The sequence below is a fragment of the Mobula hypostoma genome, chromosome 3 (genome assembly GCF_963921235.1).
Source record: "Mobula hypostoma chromosome 3, sMobHyp1.1, whole genome shotgun sequence".
In the NCBI taxonomy this organism is placed as follows: domain Eukaryota; kingdom Metazoa; phylum Chordata; class Chondrichthyes; order Myliobatiformes; family Myliobatidae; genus Mobula; species Mobula hypostoma.
Window position 1 is genome coordinate 146366658 of NC_086099.1, and position 24667 is coordinate 146391324.

A 24667-nucleotide genomic window follows, 5' to 3' on the forward strand; every position below is an offset into this window, starting at 1 on the left:
GTGACAAAGCTTCACGTAGACGTGCTCAATGTTTGGGAGAGCTTTACCAGTGATGGACTGTGCTGCATCTACTACCATTTGTAAGATTTTCCATTCAGGGCATTGATATTTTCATACCAGGCTGTGATGCAACCAGTCAATATACTCTCTATTGCTCATCTAGAGAAGTTTGTCAAAGTTTTAGATATCCTATAGAAGTAGAGGCATTACGGTACTTTCTTTGTAATTGCATTTGCCTGCTGGACCCAGGACAGGTCCTCCAAAATAATAACACCTAGGAATTTAAAGTTGCTAACCCTCGCGACCTGTGATCCTCGGACGAGGACTGGCTCACAGACCTCTGGTTAAGTCCTCCTGCAGTCAATAATCAGCTCCTTGGTCATCTTGCCGACATTGAGTATGATGTTGTTGTTGTAGCACTACTCATGCAGATTTTCAATCTCCCTCCTATATACTGATTCATCACCTCCTTTGATTTGGCCTACAACAGTGGAGCTGACAAGAAAATTGGATATGACATTGGAGCTGTGCTTAGCCACACAGACGTAAGTATAAAGTGAGTAGGGCAGGGTAAAGCAGAGAGCCTTGTGGTGCACCTGTGCTGATGGAGATCATGAAGGAGATGTTGTTGTCAATTTGACAAGGAAGTAAATCTGGGATCCAATTGCACAAGAAGGTATTGGAGCCAAGGTCTTGGAACTTATTGATTAATTTTGAAGAGGATGATGATAATGAATGCTAAGATGTAGTTGATAAAGAGCATCCTGATGCATGCACCTTTGCAATCCAGGTTTTCCAATGGGGTGGGATCTGCTGTGGACCTGTTGCTCCAGGAGCAGCGGATCTCAATTGCTTCTCAGGCAGGAGTTGATATGTTTCATTGCCAACCTCTCAAAACACATCATCACTGTGGATATAAGTACTATTGGATGACAGTCATTGACTCAGATCACCACACTCTTCTTGGTATAACTGAAGCCTGCTTGAAGCAGGTGGGTACCACACACTGCCCAAACAAGAGGTTAAAGATCTCAGTGAACACACCAGCCCATTGATCAGCACAGGTCTTTAGTCTTTGGCCAGGTATCCCATCTGGGCCAGATGCTCTTCATGGGTTCGCCCCCCCTGAAGGCTCCTTACACATCGGCTTTAGTAACTGAAATCACAGGATCGTCAGGGGATGGGGGAGTTTGTCATGGTCCCTCCATGGTTTGACGAAGTGAGCATAGAAGGCATTGAGCTCATCTGGACTGAAGCCCAACTGTCCCGCTACGTTACTTGATTTAAGTTTATAAGACGTGCTAGTATTCAAGCCCTGCCACAAGCCTTTCTCAAACTTTTTGCCTTGGAGACACCTTTGAAATAATTCTCAGGTCTCAGGGAACCCCTGTGTAAAAATTATTATATCTACAGCTCACGGTACGTTAGCATGACCTAACTTATAAGTTTCCTTTTAAATCCAAGAAACTTGTCACTTGAAGTCAAAACATTTTCTCCAGAGCCTTGGAGAGACTTGTTTAACTAGTTCCTATGATGAAAAATGTCTGCACAGTAGGCTAGTATCTGCAGTCACTCTTCATCTTCAAAGCACTCAGCAAAATCCGGCCTACTACTTTTTTGAAAGTACTACTGCAATTCACCTTTCAGGTCAAACACCCTGTTGAGAATCTTCCTCCACTAAGCCACCGGATTTCTGTATGTAGCAGGAGACTGGTGTGCTCTTTGTCCAGATTTTCACTCAGTTGTCTTAGACATTCTCCAGTGAGCTGGTCTTTGTTTAATAAAATTAACCAATTTTTGTAATATCATTCAAAACTTTTTTCATCTCCAAGAGTTTTTGACACCAGCACCTCTCTGTGAAGAAAGCAGTGTTGTGACAACGTCAGGGTTTTCTTTTTTTTTACAAGAAAAATGAAATCACTTATGGAGCCAACTACTGACAGTGCACCATCAGTACAGATGACAACACTGTTCCTCCAAGACAGACCTTTTGTTTCCAGATATGAAGACCGAACATTAAATCTATCTTGGCCCTTGCTTGTTTCAGGCAGTTCTTTGCAACAGAAAAAGTTTTCTTGAATTAAACTATCATTTACAAACCTTACAAATGCTACAACATGATATTTTTTGGTGAAATCTGTTGGCTCATCAACCTGGATAGAGAAGCTGTTGTTTTTCAGTTTATCACACAAAACCTTGCTGTCTGAGAGGGAAACCTTTTCAATTTCTTATACCGCATCTTGTCCTACCATTTTACCCACTATAATTTTACATGCTGGTATTATTAGATTCTAACCAGATGATTTTTCCTTTTCTGGGTAATAAGTTCTGCTGAGTTGAGGTAAGTAAAAACTCCTTCTTTAGAATGAAAACTTCCCCTCCAATTTTCTTCTACACTGGTAAGAGTTTGTTCGCTCCCATAAGTCAGTTGATTGGTAGATAGGGGGAAGGTGGAGGAGGTAATTTGGGAGGGAAAGGCTGACGACACAGCCCAAGTTGGGCAAATCCATTCAATGTCAGAAAATGCACTTCACGCTCATCAGCCTAACACCCTCCCCTCCGTACAATGCAGCACTCACGAATTATCAACAGCCTCTCCTATCTCGCATCAAAAACTGAGAGTGGACTCAACCAAATAAACACAGTACTGTGCACTGCCATACCAGACTGAGAGAGCACTAACAAAATTGCTAAAGGGGCTGCCTGGTTACTGCCCACCACTGTGAGTACTAGCATTGCGCAAAGTTCAGGAAACTTTTTAAAAATCTTTTTTAAACATGATCTCTCACAGAACCCTGGCTGAGAAACCCTGCTTGCCACAACAGTCAAGCATCCTTCGTTGATTCAAATTTGGTCGGGAAATGCCACTTTGCCCATAAGATGGCTTTCTGGAGATCATACCTGGACCTCTTGTAACTTTGTTGGTCACCAGACATGAATGCCTCTGATCTGGCTCTCAGAAGATTTTGGATCTCATGTTTCATCCAAGGCTTGTGATAAGAGAAAACGCTAAATGATTTTGTATGGACACACTCGTCTACAGCTACTTTAATAAGGTCCTTTACAACCATGGTATACTTATTGAGATCCCCAGATGAGTTGTTGAACACCCCCCAGTCCATTTCGAGTCCACTGACTCGTAGCAATCTTATACTGACTCCTCTGTCTCCTGCGACCAACTCTTTGTTGCCCTAATCTCTAGTGCTTTATTCTTTAGCTTCTACCTGTATGCATGTAGGAGAAGGACTGCGAAGTGATCCAATTTTCCGAAATGTAGACTGGGCATGGACTGGTAGGTATTCCTTATCTTTGTATCATACCCTCAGTTCTAATCAAGAAGCTTCAAAACCTGGACCTCTGTAGTTTCCTTCGCAAGTGGATCCTTGATTTCCTCACCGGCAGACCACAGTCAATGTGGATCAGAAATAACATCTCTCACTGACAATTCAAAACTGAAGCACCTCAAGGATGCATGCTCAGATCACTGTTCTACTCTCTCTACACCCAAGATTATGTGATTAGGCACAGCACAAATGGCATCTATAAATTTGCCACTGAGAACAACTGTTCACAGAATTTCAGACGGTGACAAGAAGGTGGATAGGAGCGAGATAGATCAGCTGCTTGAGTGGTTCTGCAGCCAAAACCTTGCACTCAGCATCAGCAAGAAATTGCTGTGCACCAGACAAGGGAAGGCAAGGGAACACATATCTCAATGAGGGATCAGAAATAGAAAGGGTGAGCAGTTTCAAGTTCCTGGGTATCAACATCTCTAAGAATTAATGCTGGGCCCAACATATTGGTGCAATTACAAAGAAGGCAAAACAGTGGCTATATTTCATGAGCTCGAGAAGAATTGATGTATCACCAAGGCACTCGCAAATTTCTGCAGACATATGATAGTGAGCGTTTTAACTGGTTGCACCATTGTCCGGGTCAGAGAGGCCACTGCACAGGATCGAAAGAAGTTGCAGAAAGCTGTAAACTCAGTCAGCTCCATCATGGACACTAGCTTCCCTAGCATCCAGGACACCTTCAGAAGGTAATGCCTCAAAAGGGTGGCATCTTAGGACCCCCATCACCCAGGACATGCCCTCTTCCCGCTGCTACCAGTAAGGCGGTGGTACAGGAGCCTGAAGACACACACACACGAAGTTTCAGGAACAACTTCTTTCCTTCTGCCATCAGATACAAGAAAAAGTTTGTGAACCCTTTGTAGTTACCTGGTTTTCTGCATTAATTGCTCATAAAATGTGGTCTGATCTTCATCTAAGTCACAATAATAGATGAGCACAATCTGCTAATCTAATAACACACAAACGATTGTACTTTTTCCCGTCAATACTGAGTACACCATTTAAACAATCACAGTCTAGGGTCAAAGAAGTATGTAAACATTTGGGGTAATGTTTTCTACAAAAGCAATTCGAAGTCAGGTGTTTCAATCAATGAGATGAGTTTGGAAATTTAGGTTGTAGAGGTGCCCTGCCTTATAAAAAAGACACAAAGTCAGGTTATTGACTGAACCTGCTCTTCTCAAGAAAGATGTGCACCATGCTTCAAGCAAAATAACTTCCAGAGGATCTTACAAGAATTGTAGGGATGCATGAAGCTGGAAAAGGCTACAGAAGCATTTCTAAAGACCCGGGTGTACATCAGTCCACAGTCAAGAGAAATTGTCTACAAATGGAGGAAATTAAGTGCTGTTGCTACTCTCCCTAGGAGTGAGCATCCTGCAAAGATCACAACAAGAGCACAACGTGCAATGCTGAAGGAGGTGAAAAAGAACCCAAGGGTAACAGCAAAAGACCTGCAGAAATCTCCAGAACTTGCTAAAGTCTCTGTTCCTGAGTCCACTGTAAGAAAAACACTGAACAAGAATAGTGTTCATGGTAAGACAAAAAAAAACTGCTGCATGTCTGAAGTTTGCAAAATTCCATTTGGATGTTCCACAATGTTTCTGGGACAATGTTCTATGGACAGATGAGACAAAAGTTGAACTTTCTGTCAGAAATGGACACTGCTATGTTTGGAGGAAAAAGAGTACTGCACACCAACACCAAAACCTCATCGCAACTGTGAAGCATGGTGGAAGGAGCATCATGATTTGGGACTGTATTGCTGACTCAGGGCTTGAAGAACTTGCAATAATTGAGAGAACAATTAATTCCAAATTGTATCAAGACATTTTACAGAAGAATGTCAAGTTAGCAGTCTGTCACCTGAAGCTTAATAGAGGTTGGATAATGCAAGAAGAAAATGATCTGAAACACAAGAGTAAATCAACAATAGAATGGTTTAAAAAGAAGAAAATTCATGTTTTGGAATGGCCAAGTCAGAGTTCAGACCTTAACTCAATTGATATGCTGTGGCATGACCTGAAGAGGGTCAGTCATGCAAGGTATCCCAGAAATATTGATGAACTGAAACAGTTTTGTACAGAGGAAGGGTCTAAAATTCCTCCTTGCCTTTGAGCAAGTTTGATCAGCAGCTACGGGAAACATTTGGTGGAGGTTATTGCTGAAAGAGAGGTTCTGCCAGTTATTAAAGACAAGGGTTTGCATACTTTTTCCAGCCTGGGCTCTGAATTATCAATAAAGACCTGAAAAGAATAGTTGTTTGTGAGTTATTAGTTTAGGCAGATTGTGTTTGTCTATTATTGTGACTTAGATGAAGATCAGACTGCATTTTTGAGTAATTAATGCAGAAAACTAGGTAAACTGTTTCTTGCAACTGTATACCAGTGATGTTAGAGCTGTTTCTAATTCTGACCTGTTGAGTATCTGCAGAAATGTCTGATTTTATTTCAGATTTCTAGATAGAACACAGTACAGGCCCTTCGGCCCACAATGTTGTGCCGATCCTCAAACCCTGCCTCCCTTATAAGCCCCACCTTAGATTCCTCCATATACCTGTCTAGTAGTCTCTTAAACTTCACTAGTGTATCTGCCTCCACCACTGACTCAGGCAGTGCATTCCACGCACCAACCACTCTCTGAGTAAAAAACCTTCCTCTAATATCCCCCTTCAACTTCCCACCCCTTACCTTAAAGCCATGTCCTCTTGTATTGAGCAGTGGTGCCCTGGGGAAGAGGCGCTGGCTATCCACTCTATCTATTCCTCTTATTATCTTGTACAACTCCATCATGTCTCCTCTCATCCTCCTTCTCTCCAAAGAATAAAGCCCTAGCTCCCTTAATCTCTGATCATAATGCATACTTTCTAAACCAGGCAGCATCCTGGTAAATCTCCTCTGTACCCTTTCCAATGCTTCCACATCCTTCCTATAGTGAGGTGACCAGAACTGGACACAGAACTCCAAGTGTGGCCTAACCAGAGTTTTATAGAGCTGCATCATTACATCGCGACTCTTAAACTCTATCCCTCGACTTATGAAAGCTAACATCCCATAAGCTTTCTTAACTACCCTATCCACCTGTGAGGCAACTTTCAGGGATCTGTGGACATGTACCCCCAGATCCCTCTGCTCCTCCACACTACCTAGTATCCCGCCATTTACTTTGTACTCTGCCTTGGAGTTTGTCCTTCCAAAGTGTACCACCTCACACTTCTCCGGGTTGAACTCCATCTGCCACTTCTCAGACCACTTCTGCATCCTATCAATGTCTCTCTGCAATCTTTGACAATCCCCTACACTATCTACAACACCATCAATCTTTGAGTCGTCTGCAAACTTGCCAACCCAGCATTCTACCCCCACATCCAGGTCGTTAATAAAAATCACGAAAAGTAGAGGTCCCAGAACAGATCCTTGTGGGACACCACTTGTCACAATCCTCCAATCTGAATGAACTCCCTCCACCACAACCCTCTGCCTTCTGCAGGCAAGCTAATTCTGAATCCACCTGGCCAAACTTCCCTGGATCCCATGCCTTCTAACTTTCTGAATAAGCCTACCATGTGGAACCATGTCAAATGCCTTACTAAAATCCATATAGATCACATCCATTGCACTACCCTCATCTATATGCCTGGTCACCTCCTCAAAGAACTCTATCAGGCTTGTTAGACATGATCTACCCTTCACAAAGCCATGCTGACTGTCCCTGATCAGACCATGATTCTCTAAATGCCTATATATCCTATCTCTAAGAATCTTTTCCAACAGCTTTCCCACCACAGACGTAAGGCTCACTGGTCTATAATTACCCGGACTATCCCTACTACCCTTTTTGAACAAGGGAACAACATTCGCCTCCCTCCAATCCTCTGGTACCATTCCCGTGGAGAACGAGGACATAAAGATCCTAGCCAGAGGCTCAGCAATCTCTTCTCTCGCCTCGTGGAGCAGCCTGGGGAATATTCCGTCAGGCCCCGGGGACTTATCTGTCCTAATGTATTTTAACAACTCCAACACCTCCTCTCCCTTAATATCAACATGCTCCAGAACATCAACCTCACTCATATTGTCCTCACCATCATCAAGTTCCCTCTCATTGGTGAATACCGAAGAGAAGTATTCATTGAGGACCTCGCTCACTTCCACAGCCTCCAGGCACATCTTCCCACCTTTATCTCTAATCGGTTCTACCTTCACTCCTGTCATCCTTTTTCTCTCCACATAATTGAAGAACGCCTTGGGGTTTTCCTTTACCCTACTCGCCAAGGCCTTCTCATGCCCCCTTCTTGCTCTTCTCAGCCCCTTCTTAAGCTCCTTTCTTGCTTCCCTATATTCCTCAATAGACCCATCTGATCCTTGCTTCCTAAACCTCATGTATGCTACCTTCTTCCACCTGACTAGATTTTCCACCTCACTTGTCACTCATGGTTCCTTCACCCTACCATTCTTTATCTTCCTCACCGGGAAAATTTATCCCTTACATCCCGCAAGAGATCTCTAAACATCGACCACATGTCCATAGTACATTTCCCTGCAAAAACATCATCCCAATTCACACCCGCAAGTTCTAGCCTTATAGCTTCATAATTTGCCTTTCCCCAATTAAAAATTTTCCTGTCCTCTTTGATTCTATCCTTTTCCATAATAATGCTAAAGGCCAGGGAGTGGTGGTCACTGTCCCCCAGATGCTCACCCACTCAGAGATCTGTGACCTGACCCAGTTCATTACCTAGTACTAGATCTAGTATGGCATTCCCCCTGGTCGGCCTGTCCACATACTGTGACAGGAATCCATCCCGGACACACTTAACAAACTCTGCCCCATCTAAACCCTTGGAACTAATCAGATGCCAATCAATATTAGGGAAGTTAAAGTCACCCATGATAACAACCCTGTTATTTTTGCACCTTTCCAAAATCTGCCTCCCAATCTGCTCCTCAGTATCTCTGCTGCTACCAAGGGGCCTATAGAATACCCCCAGTAGAGTAACTGCTCCCTTCCTGTTCCTGACTTCCACCCATATTGACTCAAAAGAGGATCCTGCTACATTACCCACCCTTTCTGTAGCTGTAATAGTATCCCTGACCAGTAATGCCACCCCTCCTCCCCTTTTTCCGCCCTCTCTATCCCTTTTAAAGCACTGAAATCCAGGAATATTGAGAATCCATTCCTGCCCTGGTGCCAGCCAAGTCTCTGTAATGGCCACTACATCATAATTCCATGTATGTATCCAAGCTCTCAGTTCATCACCTTTATTCCTGATGCTTCTTGCATTGAGGTACACACATTTCAGCCCTTCTACCTTACTGTCTTTACACCGTTTATTCTGCTTCTCTTTCCTCAAAGTCTCTCTGTATGTTAGATCTGGCTTTACTCCATGCACTTCTTGCACTCCTCTATCGCTCTGGGTCCCATCCCCCTCGCAAATTAGTTTAAACCCTCCCGAACCATGCTAGCAAACCTACCTGCAAGGATATTGCTCCCCCTCGATTTCAGGTGCAACCCATCCAATCTATACAGGTCCCACCTTCCCCAGAAGAGATCCCAATGATCTAAAAATATAAAACCCTGCTCCCTGCACCAACTCCTCAGCCATGCATTCAACTGCCATCTCCTCCAATTCTTACCATCTCTGTCACGTAGCACCGGCAGCAATCCTGAGAACGTCACCCTTGAGGTCCTGTTCTTCAGCCTTCTGCCTAATTCCCGAAACTCACACTTCAGGACCTCATCCCTCTTCCTACCTATGTCGTTGGTCCCAACATGTATCACAACTTCTGGTCGCTTTCCCTCTCGTACCAGGATGTCGTGCACCCGGTGAGAGACATCCCGGACCCTGGCACCCGGGAGGCAACAAACCATGCGGGTGTCCTTCTCACGTCTCCAAAATCTCCTGTCTGCTCCCCTGACTATAGAGTCTCCAATGACGACAGCTCTCCTCTTCTCCGTCCCACCCTTCTGCACCACCGAGTCAGACTCAGTGCCGGAGGCCCTACCACCGTGGCTCACACCTGGTCGGTCGTCCCCGCCAACAGTATCCAGGATGGTAAACTTATTATTCAGGGGAATGGCTACAGGGGTGCTCTGCACTACCTGTCTGCTCACCTTCGCTTTCCCCCCTCTGTCTGTCACCCAACGACCTGCTTCCGACAGCCTAGGTGTGACTACCTTCCTGTAGCTCTCACCTATGACTGCCTCATTCTCCCTTATATGTCAAAGGTCATCCAGCTGCTGCTCCAGATTCCTTACACGGTCTTCCAGATCGCCCAGCTGTATGCACTTCTGGCAGATGTGACTCTGCAGGAGAGGGGCGTTCCCCCAAGACTGCCACGTTTCACATGAGAAGCACATCACCGTCTCAGGAGGCATTGTAAAGACTAACTGCGAGCTACCTTGTCCTCCATCTCTTCTCGTTGAAGCTCCACTCCTTCACTGGCCGCTTCACTTGAGCTATCCCTCTATTTATCTGTTTGAGCTTTTCAAAATATTTGGTCACCTGACCTAGACTGCCCAATCAGCTGCTTTCTGCTGAGTCTGAGCTATTCAAATCTTGATTGTCTAATCAATGGCTTTCTGCTGATCTATTCAAATCTTGATTGACTTGATTGCACAGACCAACTGCCAAAACTGCCAGAATCTCTCGAGTCAAAGCCTCAAAGCTCCACTCCTCCACTGGCCCACTCACGCATTGGCCGCTTCACTTGAGCTATCTCTCTATTTATCTGTTTGAGCTTTTCAAAATGTTTGGTCGCCTGACCTCGACTGCCCAATCAGCTGCTTTCTGCTGAGTCTGCAGTTTTCTTCTTAATTTTCATTTATATTTAACAAAGGTTTTCATATCCGCAATAAAAAAAATTAATGCCATTGTGGAATTAAAAATAGCTTTAAAATTTGGCCAAAATTTCACTTAATAAATTTATTAAAAGGGCCCTTATCCACTTAGCAACCTGAGAAATGGATGCCTTCTTTGTCATAAACACCACAACTATTTGTGAGATTATTGCTAATTCAGACTGTCTGGATGGCTTTCTGATAAAATTTCACATTAAAAATAGTTTTTGTGGAGGTATTTTAGTGGTTTCTTGTCAAGGAGATGCTGCATTAATGCAAGGGTAACAATTATGTAAATAACAATTGTCAGTTGCTTAGTGAACATTTAGAGAAAAAAGCCATTTCAGGAAAGCTTATAAATATCCTGTGATTTAAAGTCAACATACTTTACTTCATACATTCAATGTATAACTGAATGAGATCATAAGCACTGGAGAGACAACTGAAATCTACGTATTTATTCGAACATAGAACAGTATAGCACAAGAACAGACCCTTTGGCCCAGCACATCTACAGTGGCCATGATGCCAAACTAATAATCCCATCTGTCTGCACATGGTCCATATCCCTCCATTCCTTGCTTGGTCATCCGTCTATTTGCTTTGTAAACATTGCTATGATATTAGCTTCACCTAATAATGATTATTCTCCAAGTTTCTGGGAACTTGCCCATGGCTGAAGATGATACAAAGATTTCTATTAAGGCCCTAGAATTTCCTCCCTTGCTTTCTCAGTATACTCTAACAGATTCCATTAGATCCAAGATACAGGCACCTTAATGGTTATCCAGGGAACCAAGACCTACTTCTCCTTAATATTGACACGCCCTGGAATTTTCAATGTAAGCCTCCTTGATTTCACTATCATGATTTCTATTTTCTGCAGGATCACTCCTTCTACAACTCCTGGCACTTTTCTCTGCCAGTCAGCAGAGGACAAATCTCATTTCTACACCTTTTCCCTCAGCACTATCCACGGACCTAAAAGCTTTTCCAGATGAGGCAAAGATTCAGTTGTCCCTCTTCAAACCTCATCTACTGCATTTGGTACGCCCAATATGGCTGCATTTATATTAGTAAGACCCAAATGCAGATGAAATGATCAATTTACAGAGCATCCATGCTTTATCCGCAACGGCCGTCCCAAACTCCCAGTTGTATGTCATTTCAATTTCAATTCAGGCATCACAGGGATGAACAAAAGAGGGAACAATGAATACAGTACTGCAGATGTTGTATATGGATGCATGCAGTATATGTGATATGGTAAGTGACTTTACAGCGCAGATCAAAATTGGTGGGTATGTTGTTGTAGGCATCACAGAGACACTTTTGAAAGAGAAGAAAGCTGGGATCTAAACTTCCACGGATACACATCCTTTCAAAAAGGTGGACAGAAGTAGAGTGGTGGTACTGATGGTAGAATTGAGGAACCACAAAGATAAAAGGACCCAGATAGAGCTGCGTACAGGCCTTCGAATAGTAATCAAGATGTGAGATACAAAAGGCAACAGGAGGTAGAAAAGGCATGTGTGAAAGGTTATGTTAGTGATCATAACTGGGAAATCAGATTAGTAGTGGACCGCAAAAAGAGAATTTGTGTAATGCCTATGAGATGGATGCTTAGAGCAGCTTGAGGTAGAGCTCATGTTGTGTCATGAGGCAGACTTTATCAGGGAGCTGAAGGTGAAGGAACTCTTAGGGGCCAGTGATGATAATATGATAGAATTCACATTGCAGTTTGAGAGAAAGAGAAGCTGAAATGTGATGTAACAGTACTACAGTTGGGTAAAGGTAACTGTAGAGGCATGAGGGAAGAACTGGCTGGAGTTGATTGGAAAGGGGTCTTATCAGAGAAGATGCTGGAGCAGCAATGGCAGAATATTCTGGGAATAATTGAGGAAAAACAGCAAAATTTCATCCCAAGGAAGAAGCACACTAAGGGGAGTACAGTCGGCCCTCCTTATCCGCAAGCGATTGGTTCCGGGACCCCTCGCGGATACCAAAAAACGCGGATGCTCGTCCCTTATTCAACCTGTCTAAATGCGGTGGACCTTAGGACCCAGTGGAACCCCAGACCTTATTTAATCTGTCTCAGTGTGGTGGACATTAGGACCCGGCAGCGTAGCTCTGAATCCGCAGTGTTTCTGTTCACGAAAATCATCACGATTGCGATTTAAAATAAAGTGGAAATAATAAAACAATCGGAAAGAGGTGAAACGCCATCGGTCATTGGAAAAGTGTTAGGCTACAGTTGGTCAACGATTGGAACAATTTTAAAGGATAAAGTGAGAAAAGCCCTGCCCCAATTAAAGCTACAATTTTTTTTTAAGCAATGCAGTGGTTTAATTATTGGGTTTTGGGTTTTTGATCCTTCACATCAACCTGGCCGGGATGGAGAGCACTTGGGAGTGGTCTGTCACTGGATTGAACTCCGGAATTTCCGTTCCCAAGCCCAGCGCTGAAACTTATGTTTCCTAAGTGTTTTATATGCACAGAAAGGTAAAATATATACTATATACTATGACAAACATTTGACTAACTGACACTAAGTAATACCGGATGTACCTGTTCCGACTTACTTAGTAAGATAACTTCCGTTTTTTTTATCCCAATCCACGATAACCTACGCACATCCTCCCGTATACTTTAAATCACCTCTAGATCACTTATAATACCTAATACGATATAAATGCTATGTAAAATAGTTGTTACTGCGTTGTTTAGGGAATAATGACAAGAAAAAAAAGTCTGCACATGTTCGAACAACAAGTGCTGGAACAGCATTCCCAGTTTTCTCGATTCGTGGTTGGTTGAATTCGTGCATGCGGAACTCGCGGATAAGGAGGGCCGACTGTACTAGGCAACTATGGCTGACAAGGAAAGTCAGGGACAGCATAAAAGCCAAAGGAATACATGAGGCTGCAAAATAAGAGCCCACAACATTAGAGGCAGATTACTAACAAGAATAATAGATCGGCTGACTGGCATAAGGCAGGAATTGTGGATAAAGAATAATTTCAAAGATTCCTACCAGTAATTAGAGTTCCAGAACGATCAGTGTTAGGACCACAATTTTCAATTTATACATTAAGTATCTGAATGAAGGAATTAATGGCATTGTGTCCAACTCTGCAGATGATACCAAGAGAGGTAGAAGAAGAGATAGTGTCATAGAGACAGGAGTCTACAAAAGGAAGGACAAGTTGGAAGAATAGGTAAAGTGGCAGATGAAATACAATGTAGGAAAGCATGAGATTATGCACCAAGGTAAATGGGGAGAAAACTCAGAAAATGGAGATGCAAAGGGACTTGGAAGTCTTAGTTCAGGATCCTCTTAAAGTTAGTTGCAGCTTGAGTCAGTAAGGCGGCAAATGCAATGTTAGCATTGACTTCAAGATGACGAGAATATAAAAGCAAGGATGTACTACCGAGACTTATAGTGTTGGTCAGAGCACATTAGAATCAGTGTGAACAATTTTGGGCCCTGTATCTATGGAAGGATGTGCTGGCCCTAGAGACTGACTGGAGGAGTTTCACAATAATGATCCCTGGAATGATAGGCTTTACACATGAAGAGTGTCTCTTGCTGTATTCAATGGTGCTCAGGAGGGGGAGGGGAATCTCACTGAAACCTATCATACATTGAAAGGCCTGGATTGAGTGGATGTGGAGAGGATGTTTCCATTAGTAAGAGAGTCTAGAATCTGAGGGCATAACCTCAGTGTAAAGGGATGTCCCACTAACCCTATGATAAGGAAGAATTTCCTCAGCCAGAGGATAGTAAATCTATGGAACTAGTTGCTAAAGTGGGCTGGGGCCAAGTCATTTGGTGCATATCAGACTGAAATTGATAGGTTCTTGATTGGTAAAGGGGTTAAGGGTTATAAGGAGAAGGCAGGAGAATGGTGTTGGGGGAAAAAAGCCATAATTCAATGGTGGAGCAGAATCGACGAGTTGAATAACCTAATTGTGTCCCTCTGTCTTATGATTTTATACATTTGACCACACTTCCTCTGGCAACTTGTTCTATATACTCACCCTTCTGTGTGGGAAACATTGCCCCTCAGAACCCTTTTAAGTTTTTCCTCTATTATTTTAAACCCATGCCCTCTAGTTCTGGACTCCTCTACCCTGGAGGAAAAGACTTTGGCTACTCACCCTTTTTATGCTGCCCATGATGCCTCTAAAGGTCCCCTTCTCAGCCACACATACTCCTATCGTAACCAGGCTTGGCCTGATAACAATCTTTCTCTCACCCTCATCCTTCCTATAGCAGGCCAACCAGAACTGTAGTTCTTTCTCGATTCCTTTATATTCCTGCAGGGCCTCATCAAATTTGCTATCCTTTTTCATTCTGACTAAATGTACAATATCTCTTGTCATCCAAGACTTCTGAACACTACCATCCTCATCTTTCCTCCTCACATGAAAGTGCTGATCTCGAACTCTATTGCAGAGGTCCCCAACCCTTTTTTGCACCGCGGACCGGTTTAATATTGACAATATTCTTGCGGACCAGCCGACCCGGGGTGGCGGGGGGGGGGGGTTGTTTAAGTAGGGTTAAACTCACCTCAACATGTCTTTTACAGTTAGGGTTGACAACTTTCTCACTCCCAAATAAGGGACAAAAGTAGCAGTCAAATCCCGGGACACTTTACCCCAGGAAAGACTACCATGACCATGAAGCCCTGCGCGGGCACCTGTGTGCACATGTGCGTAAGTGCCGATTTTTTCCCACAAATCAGTTTTGCCTTCATCTTCCCGACTACACTGTACATACATTATTTCTACTTTATATAGGCTGTGTATTTATCATATCATTCCTGCTTTTACTGTATGTTAGTGTTATTTTCGGTTTTATATGTTATTTGGTATGATTTGTTAGGTTATTTTTTGGGTTTGGGAAAGCTCAAAAAATTTTCCCAAATAAATTAATGGCAATTGCTTCTTTGCTTCACGTCATTTTGGCACGAACAGTTTCATAGAAACGCTCTACCTTAGCAGGGGAAATACGGGACAAGGGCGGTTCAGTATGGGACAAACCAATTTAGCCCAATATACGGGATGTCCCAGCAAATATGGGACAGTTGGCAACCCAATGTTCAAGTTCAACAGTGCGTGACAGGGAATGAGGAAAGGTGCAGGTGAAAGGCCCACTCATATCATTTCCTAGTGGCCCGGTAGCACATGCTTTGCGGCCCTGTACCGGTCCGCGGCCCAGTGGTTGGGGACCGCTGCTCTATTGAACTGGCCTTTAAATGACTTCCACGTGTCAGATGCCCCCAAACTGCCATTCCCAATCTACTTTCACCAGTTCCTGCCTCATCTTGTATGTAGCTTTCCCCCAATTTACACTTCCACAAAGGACTAGACTTATTCTTATTCACAACTGTCTTAAAACTTAGAATTATCACTGTTCCTAAAATATTCCCATGAAATTTTGATCACCTGGCCTGGGCTATCTAAATTGTTTCCAGGAAACCACCCTAGAATGCATTTAGCAAATTCTACAGCATCTAACTTATTGGGATTAACAGGGTCCCAATCATTATTGTTGTTTCTACACCTTTCCACGATCTGTCTATATATTTGTTCTTCTATCTCCTGCCTGGGGAGGGCTATAGTATAACCTCACAATACTGATTACACCTTCCTTATTCCTGACCTCTACCCAAATGGCTTCACTGGATGGGCCCTCCAAAATGTCCTAAGTGCAGTTGTGACATTCTCTAATCAATAATGCAACACTGCCTCCTGTTTTCACATTCTTCTCCATTATGTCTGAAACATCTTAAATTCTGGAATGCCAGTCCTGCTCTATTCTCCACCAAGTTTCTATAATGGCTACAATATCATAGTTTCATGTACTAATCTAGGTTCTATGCTTTATTAGTTATACTACTTTCATTAAAATAAATTCTATTCTAGGACTCTGCAATCAATTGGAAATTTCTGTATTATGAGAGCCACACTCTCAATTATGACAAAGTGGCCAAAGTACTCAAATAAGACAAAAGATGAGTAAACAATCTTACATTTACAAAGCACCATTTTTGACATCAGAACCTTAAGGAATGAAAACAATCTGCAGAAATTCTCAAAACAGGCAGCTTTCTCATGGCAAAAGATTATGAGCTGGACAGAGGAAAAGATTCAAGGGTAATCTAAAAGTCTCCTCAAAAGAGTTTTGTGGGAATGACACTTGCCAAGGACAAAATTAAGAAGGAGCAATCAAGAAGCAAGTATTCATAAATTGAGAGCACTAAGCAGTCCAGTGTAAATGGTGGAATAAGCACAACACCTCCCAGTCTACTCACTCAACAACCCATGTCTATCTCTTGCCGCCATTACCAATGGCAGAGACTAAGTTCTGTGCTGACCTTATCAGCCACGGAAATGAAGTGCAAGTAAGAGACTGCCAAAATGAACAATCCTAGACCAACACCAAGAAAATAAGAGTCTGAAGATCATCCTGGCAAATGGGCATATTTCAATTCAGTAAATTAAGAACCCCAGATTTTAAGAAAAGCTATTAACAGTATCAGCAACTCAAGCTACCATGTTGCTTTAAAACTCTACATCATTCTCTGATACAAACCAGGGAAATAAATCTATTGAACTTATCTGGTATAACGTATATGCAATTCCAGCCACACACTGATTCAGTGTGATACAGCTGATTCTGCCCTTTGCCTTCCCTGTCCATTACTTGGTATACCGGAAAACTGAGTTACTATTTACAAGACAATGCACTACAATTATATTTTAAGACCATTCTGCTGGTGCTCAACACCTCTCACGCTACTTTGGTCTTCAATAGTTAATATGACTAATTGTTATAGTGCAGATAAAACAGACATTTCCAAACTGTGCAATAAACATTGACACATTTCTAAAATTAGACAATTTGGTGTGCTTATAATAAAGCTGGATCATTTGTAGAATGGCTCTGCAGTCAAAACCAAAATGGAATCCCTGGAGCACGATGTTGTCACTGTATGAATTAACAATTTCCTAATTGAAAGCCTGACTTCTACAGTCACTCAGTCCAAATCAAAGTAAATGAAAATAGAAACATACCTTGTTTCCTTCTTCTTTGACAGCAGAATCTATAATTTTAATAAACGAGTAGAACAACTGCCGAATTCTGGAATCTCCAATAAAAGTTATGTATTTGTTCATAAGACAGCTCTTTACTTCACTGAAGGAAAGAAAAAAAAAGTTCATACTAGGTAATACAATTATACATTCAAATATAAAATTATAAAGAATATACAGAAAAGGTCAATTGGATCAACCAGTTCACGTCATTTCTACTGCCCTTGAGCTTCAACCCGTTCATTCTCAAGTAAGTCTTTCAAGAACTTGATTTACCTAAAACATATACCTTTATTATTTGTCTTTGCTCTTAGATTTGCTAGCAAATTCCACACTTCAACCATTCTCTGGATAAGAAGTGAGGAGTATTACTTTTGAATTTCTCATTTGCCATCTTATTAATATAAATGGTTTCTAATGGTTCTCTTCCATACAAGAAGAAAACAGCTTGGTATAAATAAATAATTTAAAAGACAATCATTTAGTTATCTTGAACCTTCATTTTCATGGGGAAAAGAAACCCAGCAGGCTCAGTTTTCCTTCAGAAGAACATCAAGACTGAAGCTGACTGAACAGACAACCACAGAATTAAACAAAAACTATTTAAAACAGTATCAGTGACTCAAGCTACCATGTTGCTTTAAATCTATATCATTCACTTTTATAACCTGGGGAAAGAAATCTGTTGCCCTTATCTGGTATAATGCATTAGCTTACAATTAATGTGTATAATAATTGTTTTAAAATGTTCTTTATGTCCAGTAGAACTTCCCCGTCTGGTGTAAAACAGAATAGTTAAAACAATTTAAAATTAAAGCAAAATAGCAAACAGGAGATACAAATGCAGATAAAAGACAAAATAACTGATTTCAACAGACGTTAGTGGTATGACAATTAAAGGAAAGAAAACTGCCATTAAATGGGTGATTCTGGGGACTGCTTTTGAGGGAATACCAACAGGATTATGTACAATGCTGTTGGATTCTACAAAGGATTATAGAATAACCAGCCGTAAAAAGCTAGAAAAATCATATACACTATTGGAGAACTAGGAAAATTCAAGATCTTAAACAGTAAAGGCCATCAAAATGATAATGAAACTTCATGCATTATAGGTTGCTGTTGAAACCAAGTCTGTTTAATCATAAAAGACACTCCAAAAATAAGCTGTGATCTCTAAATGCTGCGCTTCAGAAGACTTCACACATTATCCTGCATTGAACATAGAACAAAGGTAGCTGTGAACAATCAAATGAGATAAACTGGCAAACCCAAAATGAAATCCTAATAAATATGACGAAATGTTTGACAAGAAATAAGAACCCTAGACATTTTATCAACATCATTCCCAGGCTGCTAAAAATGGACAAAGGAAAACTAAAGATAAGTTTGACTTCCAACATCAAAAACAAGAGAAAAACTGACTGACTATAAAAGAGAGACTGGAGGAGCAGTTGCCACAAAGCACCCTCCAATAATGAAAACTTATTTAACTTGGCAATTGCCACAACAGGAAGTACAAAGGTTAATATTCAGAGAATTAACACTGAAGGCAATCTAAAGCAGTGAAATCAGCCTGACATAATTTTAGCCAAGTTGGAATTTTGAATTCTAATTTCTCTAACTCTAGACAGGGAAAACTTAGGAAATTACAGGGTAGTCAGCTTTATTTCAGTTGTTGGTAAAGTACTGGTCTGTGACATTCGTAAAATTAGGAAGTATATTGACAGTTGCTCAAAGATTTCTGAAAGGTACATTTATCATAATTACCTTTTTGTGAATATAATTTCTTAATAAAAATTGACCTGATATGATCAAAGTAGATTTTCAAGACTGAAGATCAAAATAACAGCAATTTATTCTAACCTAAAAAAGTGCCAACTCATTTAAAATATCCTTTAATATGAAATAAATAATATACTGGAAATATTCATCTGTTAATGAAAAAGCATTGACTAGAAATGTCAATATTTTCCGTCAGATTCGGGCGGAACTGGTGAATATTTCCACATTTTCTCCCTGTATTTCAGCTTGCTAGCAACTGCAGTATTTTGTAACCCGGTGCGCACATCTAAGATATGTTGAACATATTCAAGAGATAAATCACTATTATCTCAGATACCAGGCACATCTGTAACTGGACAGCTGACAAATAAGAAGCAAATAATGTACAATCAATGTTGGAAAAGAAAGAAGAGAAAGAAATAACTCAAGTGCCATTAGTCTTAGCTGTAACTGCAAACTAAAGGAATAAAGTCATTAACAATATTCCTCATATGTATCTGCACAATAACACTATACAACTTGTGATTCAGAAGTGAAAGAATAGAAATCAATAGGAGAAGATACACTATTACCACTTTTGCTCTGAGCAAAGTTTAGCTTTAGACTGAAATGGTAAATACAATTGAAAAAGCATAATAGACTTACTAATAAAATCAATGGAGGAGGTGAGAGTTAACACAAAATTAAAGCATGTATGAATATAAAGAAAAGTGGAGATCAGGAAGCACAAAGATATCGACAAAAGCAAAGAACAGAAAAAGAAGACCCACAGGTAGGAAAAATATCTTATAAGTCTTTCAAAAAGTTTAAGAATTACCTAAAATGGTAGTTGCATTAAACACAATTGGACAGTACTACATTTGAAATTGAGCAGTAATTAAACCCAAAACCAAATAAAAAACAAAAACCAATAAACCAAAGGCGGGACATGAGCTCATGAATGGTGAAGAAGCTTGAAGCCTTAAGGTGAAAGGGATCGGACCTGGTCAGCGGGCAGAGCGACAGAGGCTGCAGGACGCTGGCTTTCAGACCCGGTCAGCGATCACCCCCAACAGAAGCCAGAGGGTCAGCGATCGCTCCAGCAGAGGCCCGAGGGACAGCAATCGCACCCATCACAGGCCTGAGGGACAGCGATGCTCCCAGCAGAGGCCAGAGGGACAGTAATTGCTCCCAGCAGAGGCCAGAGGGACAGCGATCGCTCCCAGCAGAGGCCAGAGGGACAGCGATTGCTCCCAGCAGAGGCCAGAGGGACAGCGATCGCTCCCAGCAGAGGCCAGAGGGACAGCGATCGCTCCCAGCAGAGGCCAGAGGGACAGCGATCGCTCCCAGCAGAGGCCAGAGGGTCACCGATCATTCCCAAGGGTGACAAGAGTGTCAGTGATCACTCTCAACAGAGATCACCATTCGGACCAGGATTGAGCTCTGAGTCACCGAAGGGCCGTTCGATGTCTGAGATTTATGTGATTGGCAGTTACCTTATATTGGTCTCCTTCAGTTTTTTGGCGATTTCTTTCTTGTGAACGATTGGCGGGTGGGTGATTTGTAAGTTCTATGTGAGTGGGGGGTGATAGTGGGTTTTCAATGCTACAAGCGCCGTTCTTTTTGTGAGCGAGAGGGTTGGTCGCTGTTTTTTTTAAAGCATGGGAGGGTTTGGATATGTGTTGCTATTGTTGCCGTCTTTTTTTATCTGTAAGTGAGGGACTCAGGGATTGTATTGTTTTTTTCTGTGGTGGTGGGGGGGTCAGGGATTGTTATTGTCACTGTTCTTTTTCTGCAGAGAGGGGGTGGAGAATTCTGGGGTCTGAGAGTTTTATTTCTCTTACTTTTTCATGTGTATTTCATGACTATCTGGAGAAGATTAATACTTGAGTTGTATTGTAATGCATTCTCTGGCAATAACATAAACCTTGAATTACTTGAATTATTTAAAATTTCTTGCATTACTTAACCTAGATTTTGCAGTCAGCACCAAACGGTGCTAAACACTCATTACCCTTGTTCATTTGATTTATGTACGGAAATTTGTGAGAATTAAATACAAAATAAGCCAGCTTCAAAGGAAAATTTCAGAGCTTTGTGAAGAGACAAAACAATTCTACACTTATCTAACCAGATTGAAAAATCCTTATTAAGATCAGCAAGAACCTGGAAATGTACCTTAGAATAATTAATTTAATGCCAAATAACTCACCAAAATAAATATCAACAGTAAGTGATGGGATCAAGAGAAGTAAGAGACAGATGAAATACAACACAAATGTTTTTGTCTTGTTTAAAAACCTCCAGGAACTAAAATCTCCAGACGTCAGTTAACACATTTGTAGGAGTTAATTTCCAGTGCCGGGGATTGTTTGGGAACACTTAAGATGTAGAATTAGCAGTCACTGAAATAGCTAATATTGAGCCAATTTTGCTATGTTCAATACAGACATAAGTATCCCAACTTTGCTTATTTCCATTGGATTTCAAAACTGGAGTCTTTCAACTGGAAATCAGAATAGCATAACTTTTGGTGAAAAAGAAATTCACAAGGAGCAATTTCTTGGTTTTCTGTAATTAACTACACATATCCAATCATCAGAAATAATTATGCAATCTACAGTTCCGTAATAGTGAACAGATCTAGGCTGAAAAGTATCAGCTTTTACAGTCAAGGTTGAGAACATGCAAAACTAGTTTTTAAATATTCTAAAAATAAAATTAATTTAACATAGGACTTGATAGAATTGTACTATAGTTTCCAAGAGTTGAGAAAGGGAAAATTAGGATCTGTGTGGGGAAGTTACTAACATTAACATTAACTTAATGCTGAAAAATGTGAGGTGCTATAGTTTGGTAGGACTAATCAAAATAGGTCATACATGGTAGGGCATTGAAGAATGCAGTAGAACAGAGGGATCTAGGAATAATGGTGCATAGTTCCCTGAAGGTGGAATCTCATGTGGATAGGGTGGTGAAGAAAGCTTTTAGTATGCTGGCCTTTATTAATCAGAGCACTGAGTATAGGAGTTGGGATGTAATGTTGAAATTGTATAAGGCATTCATAAGGTCAAATTTGGAGTATTGTGTACAGTTCTGGTCACCGAATTATAGGAAAGATGTCAATAAAATCAAGAGAGTACAGAGGAGATTTACTAAAATGTTGCCTGGGTTTCATCCCCTAAGTTACAGAGAAAGGTTGAACAAGTTAGGTCTTTATTCTTTGGAGCGTAGAAGGTTGAGGGGGGACTTGATAGAGGTGTTTAAAATTATGAGGGGGATTGATAGAGTTGACGTGGATAGGCTTTTTCCATTGAGAATGGGGGAGATTCAAACAAGAGGACATGAGTTGAGAGTTAAAGGGCAAAAGTTTAGAGGTAATATAAGGGGGAACTTCTTTACTCAGAGAGTGGTAGCTGTGTGGAACGAGCTTCCAGCAGAAGTGGTTGAGGTAGGTTCGATGTTGTCGTTTAAAGTTAAATTGGATAGATATATGGACAGGAAAGGAATGGAGGGTTATGGGCTGAGTGCAGGTCAGTGGGACTAGGTGAGAGTAAGAGTTCGGCACGGACTAGAAGGGCCGAGATGGCCTGTTTCCGTGCTGTAATTGTTATATGGTTATATGTTATATTAATCATTAAGGACAGAGTGAATGGGTACTGAGAAATTTCAATTAGAGAAAAATGACAGGATAGATAACATAAGACAAATGGTAAGGTAAATGACTTCACTAAACATGAAAGTCCACTAAAATGATAAGATCCGTACAGTACAGTAAAAAAGGACAAAAATAAACATCAGTTCAATTGGAAGGGAGTGACTGCTGACATATATCTATGGTTGCTGACAGTACAAAGATTGGATTATAAAATTACACAGAATCAATTCATGCTGTCTATGCTTTGTTGGGGAAATCTACTTCTCTGATCGTATGCCAGTCAGACCAGAATATTATTAGAATTCTCGATCAGCTGGAAATAAGGAAAATGCAAGCTGTTATTTCAAAAAAACATTTAACTTGATGCTTCAGTTATATTATTTTGAAATCTTCTGTAATTTAAATTCACATTAACTTTTAAACATCTCTGAATGAGATACATAAAAGCTTAAATTGCACTCTTAGCTTTTAAAAGAGACAAATTACTTTGTCAAAACACAGCATAAGTGAGCAAAACTATAGCTTGTAACTTTACAAAAGCAAATGTGATATTTTCCATTTGAGATCAAAAAATGGATAGAAGGAAGGCTGTCTGCAGGTGGTAAATAAACAAGCAAGCACTAGTTATTTTGCTTTGCTGCTTATCTACTATTATGTCCAGAGTCAGAGTAATACTGCATGAAAACAGCCCTTTTGGTCCAACTGATGCAACCACAGCAGCCTCCCCACTAGTCCCAGTTGTCCACAATCGGCCCAGAACCCTTCGAGCCATTCCACTCCAGTACCTATCCAAATTCTCAAATGTTGCAATGTTGCACAATACCCATCTCAACCACTTCCTCTGACAGCTTATTCCAGGTTCTCACCATCTTCTATGAGAAAGAAGCTACCTCACAGGTCTCTTAAATCTCTCCCTTCTTACCTAATGCACTTTGTGCCTTTTAATTTTGGACTCCCCCATCCCTGGGGAAAAGACTATGACTATCTATCTTATCCAGACCAAGATCTGGAATCCTGTGACTAGGGGGTGCCCTTCAAGCAGACCATTGCCTTTGTCAGAGCTGGGGAGCAGCCAATACCTGCCAAAAGAACATCTGCAGGCATTCTGACCTCTGCAAGGGACTGGCAGCTGTTGGTGGACCTCGAAGGGCAGCTTAAGTTCCCCAACCATATCGCAGCCACCATCCTGCGACCAGACATTGTCCTAGTGTCTGAGTCTACTAAGCAAGTGGTGCTGCTGGAGCTGACAGTCCCATGGGAAGATAGCTTGGAGGAGGCCTTTGAAAGGAAGCTCTCCAAATACGCAGGACTGGTCAGCAACTGTCAGCAGGATGGATGGAGAGCGAGGTGTCTCCCAGTGGAGGTTGATTGTAGGGGATTTGTAGTCCGTTCTTTAGTTAGAGCCTTCAGCATTTTAGGCATCGAGGGAGAGAGGAAGAGGAGAGCCAACCGCAGTACCACCAATGCGGCAGAAAGGGCCTCAAGATGGCTGTGGCTCAAGAGAGGGAGCCATGAAGTCATAAGTAGCTAGCCATCTGGACACAAGCTGGGGTCTGATCAGCACCGGCTGGGTCACCTGGAGGAGGTTGTATGATGTTGAAAGACCCGAAACACCCAATGATTCCAGGAACATCACTGAAGATGTGTCCAGAAGCATCAATAGATGTATGTACACAGCAGGTTCTCACCACCTTCTATGAGAAAGAAGCTACCTCACAGGTCTCTTAAATCTCTCCCTTCTTACCTAATGCACTTTGTGCTCTTTAGTTTTGGACTCCCCCATCCCTGGGGAAAAGACTATGACTATCCATCTTATCCAGACCAAGATCTGGAATCCTGTGATTAGGGGGTACACCCCAGGGGTCAGTGTGGTGACCTCTGTTTTTAAATTTCTATGAGGTTACACCTCAGTCTCCTGCATTCCAGGGAAGGAAGATCCATCGTGGCCAAA

General features: G+C 41.6%; 1 protein-coding gene across 3 annotated transcripts in view; it reads right to left on the reverse strand.

Moving 5' to 3' along the window:
- The window catches only part of casd1 (CAS1 domain containing 1), a 128018-nt gene that overhangs the window by 47681 nt on the left and 55670 nt on the right, over positions 1 to 24667 (reverse strand). For all 3 annotated transcript variants that reach the window (XM_063043826.1, XM_063043827.1, XM_063043825.1), the window contains one exon: positions 17277 to 17397. In XM_063043826.1, the coding sequence (XP_062899896.1) occupies positions 17277 to 17397 (121 nt within the window). The remainder of the gene's footprint in view (positions 1 to 17276; positions 17398 to 24667) is intronic.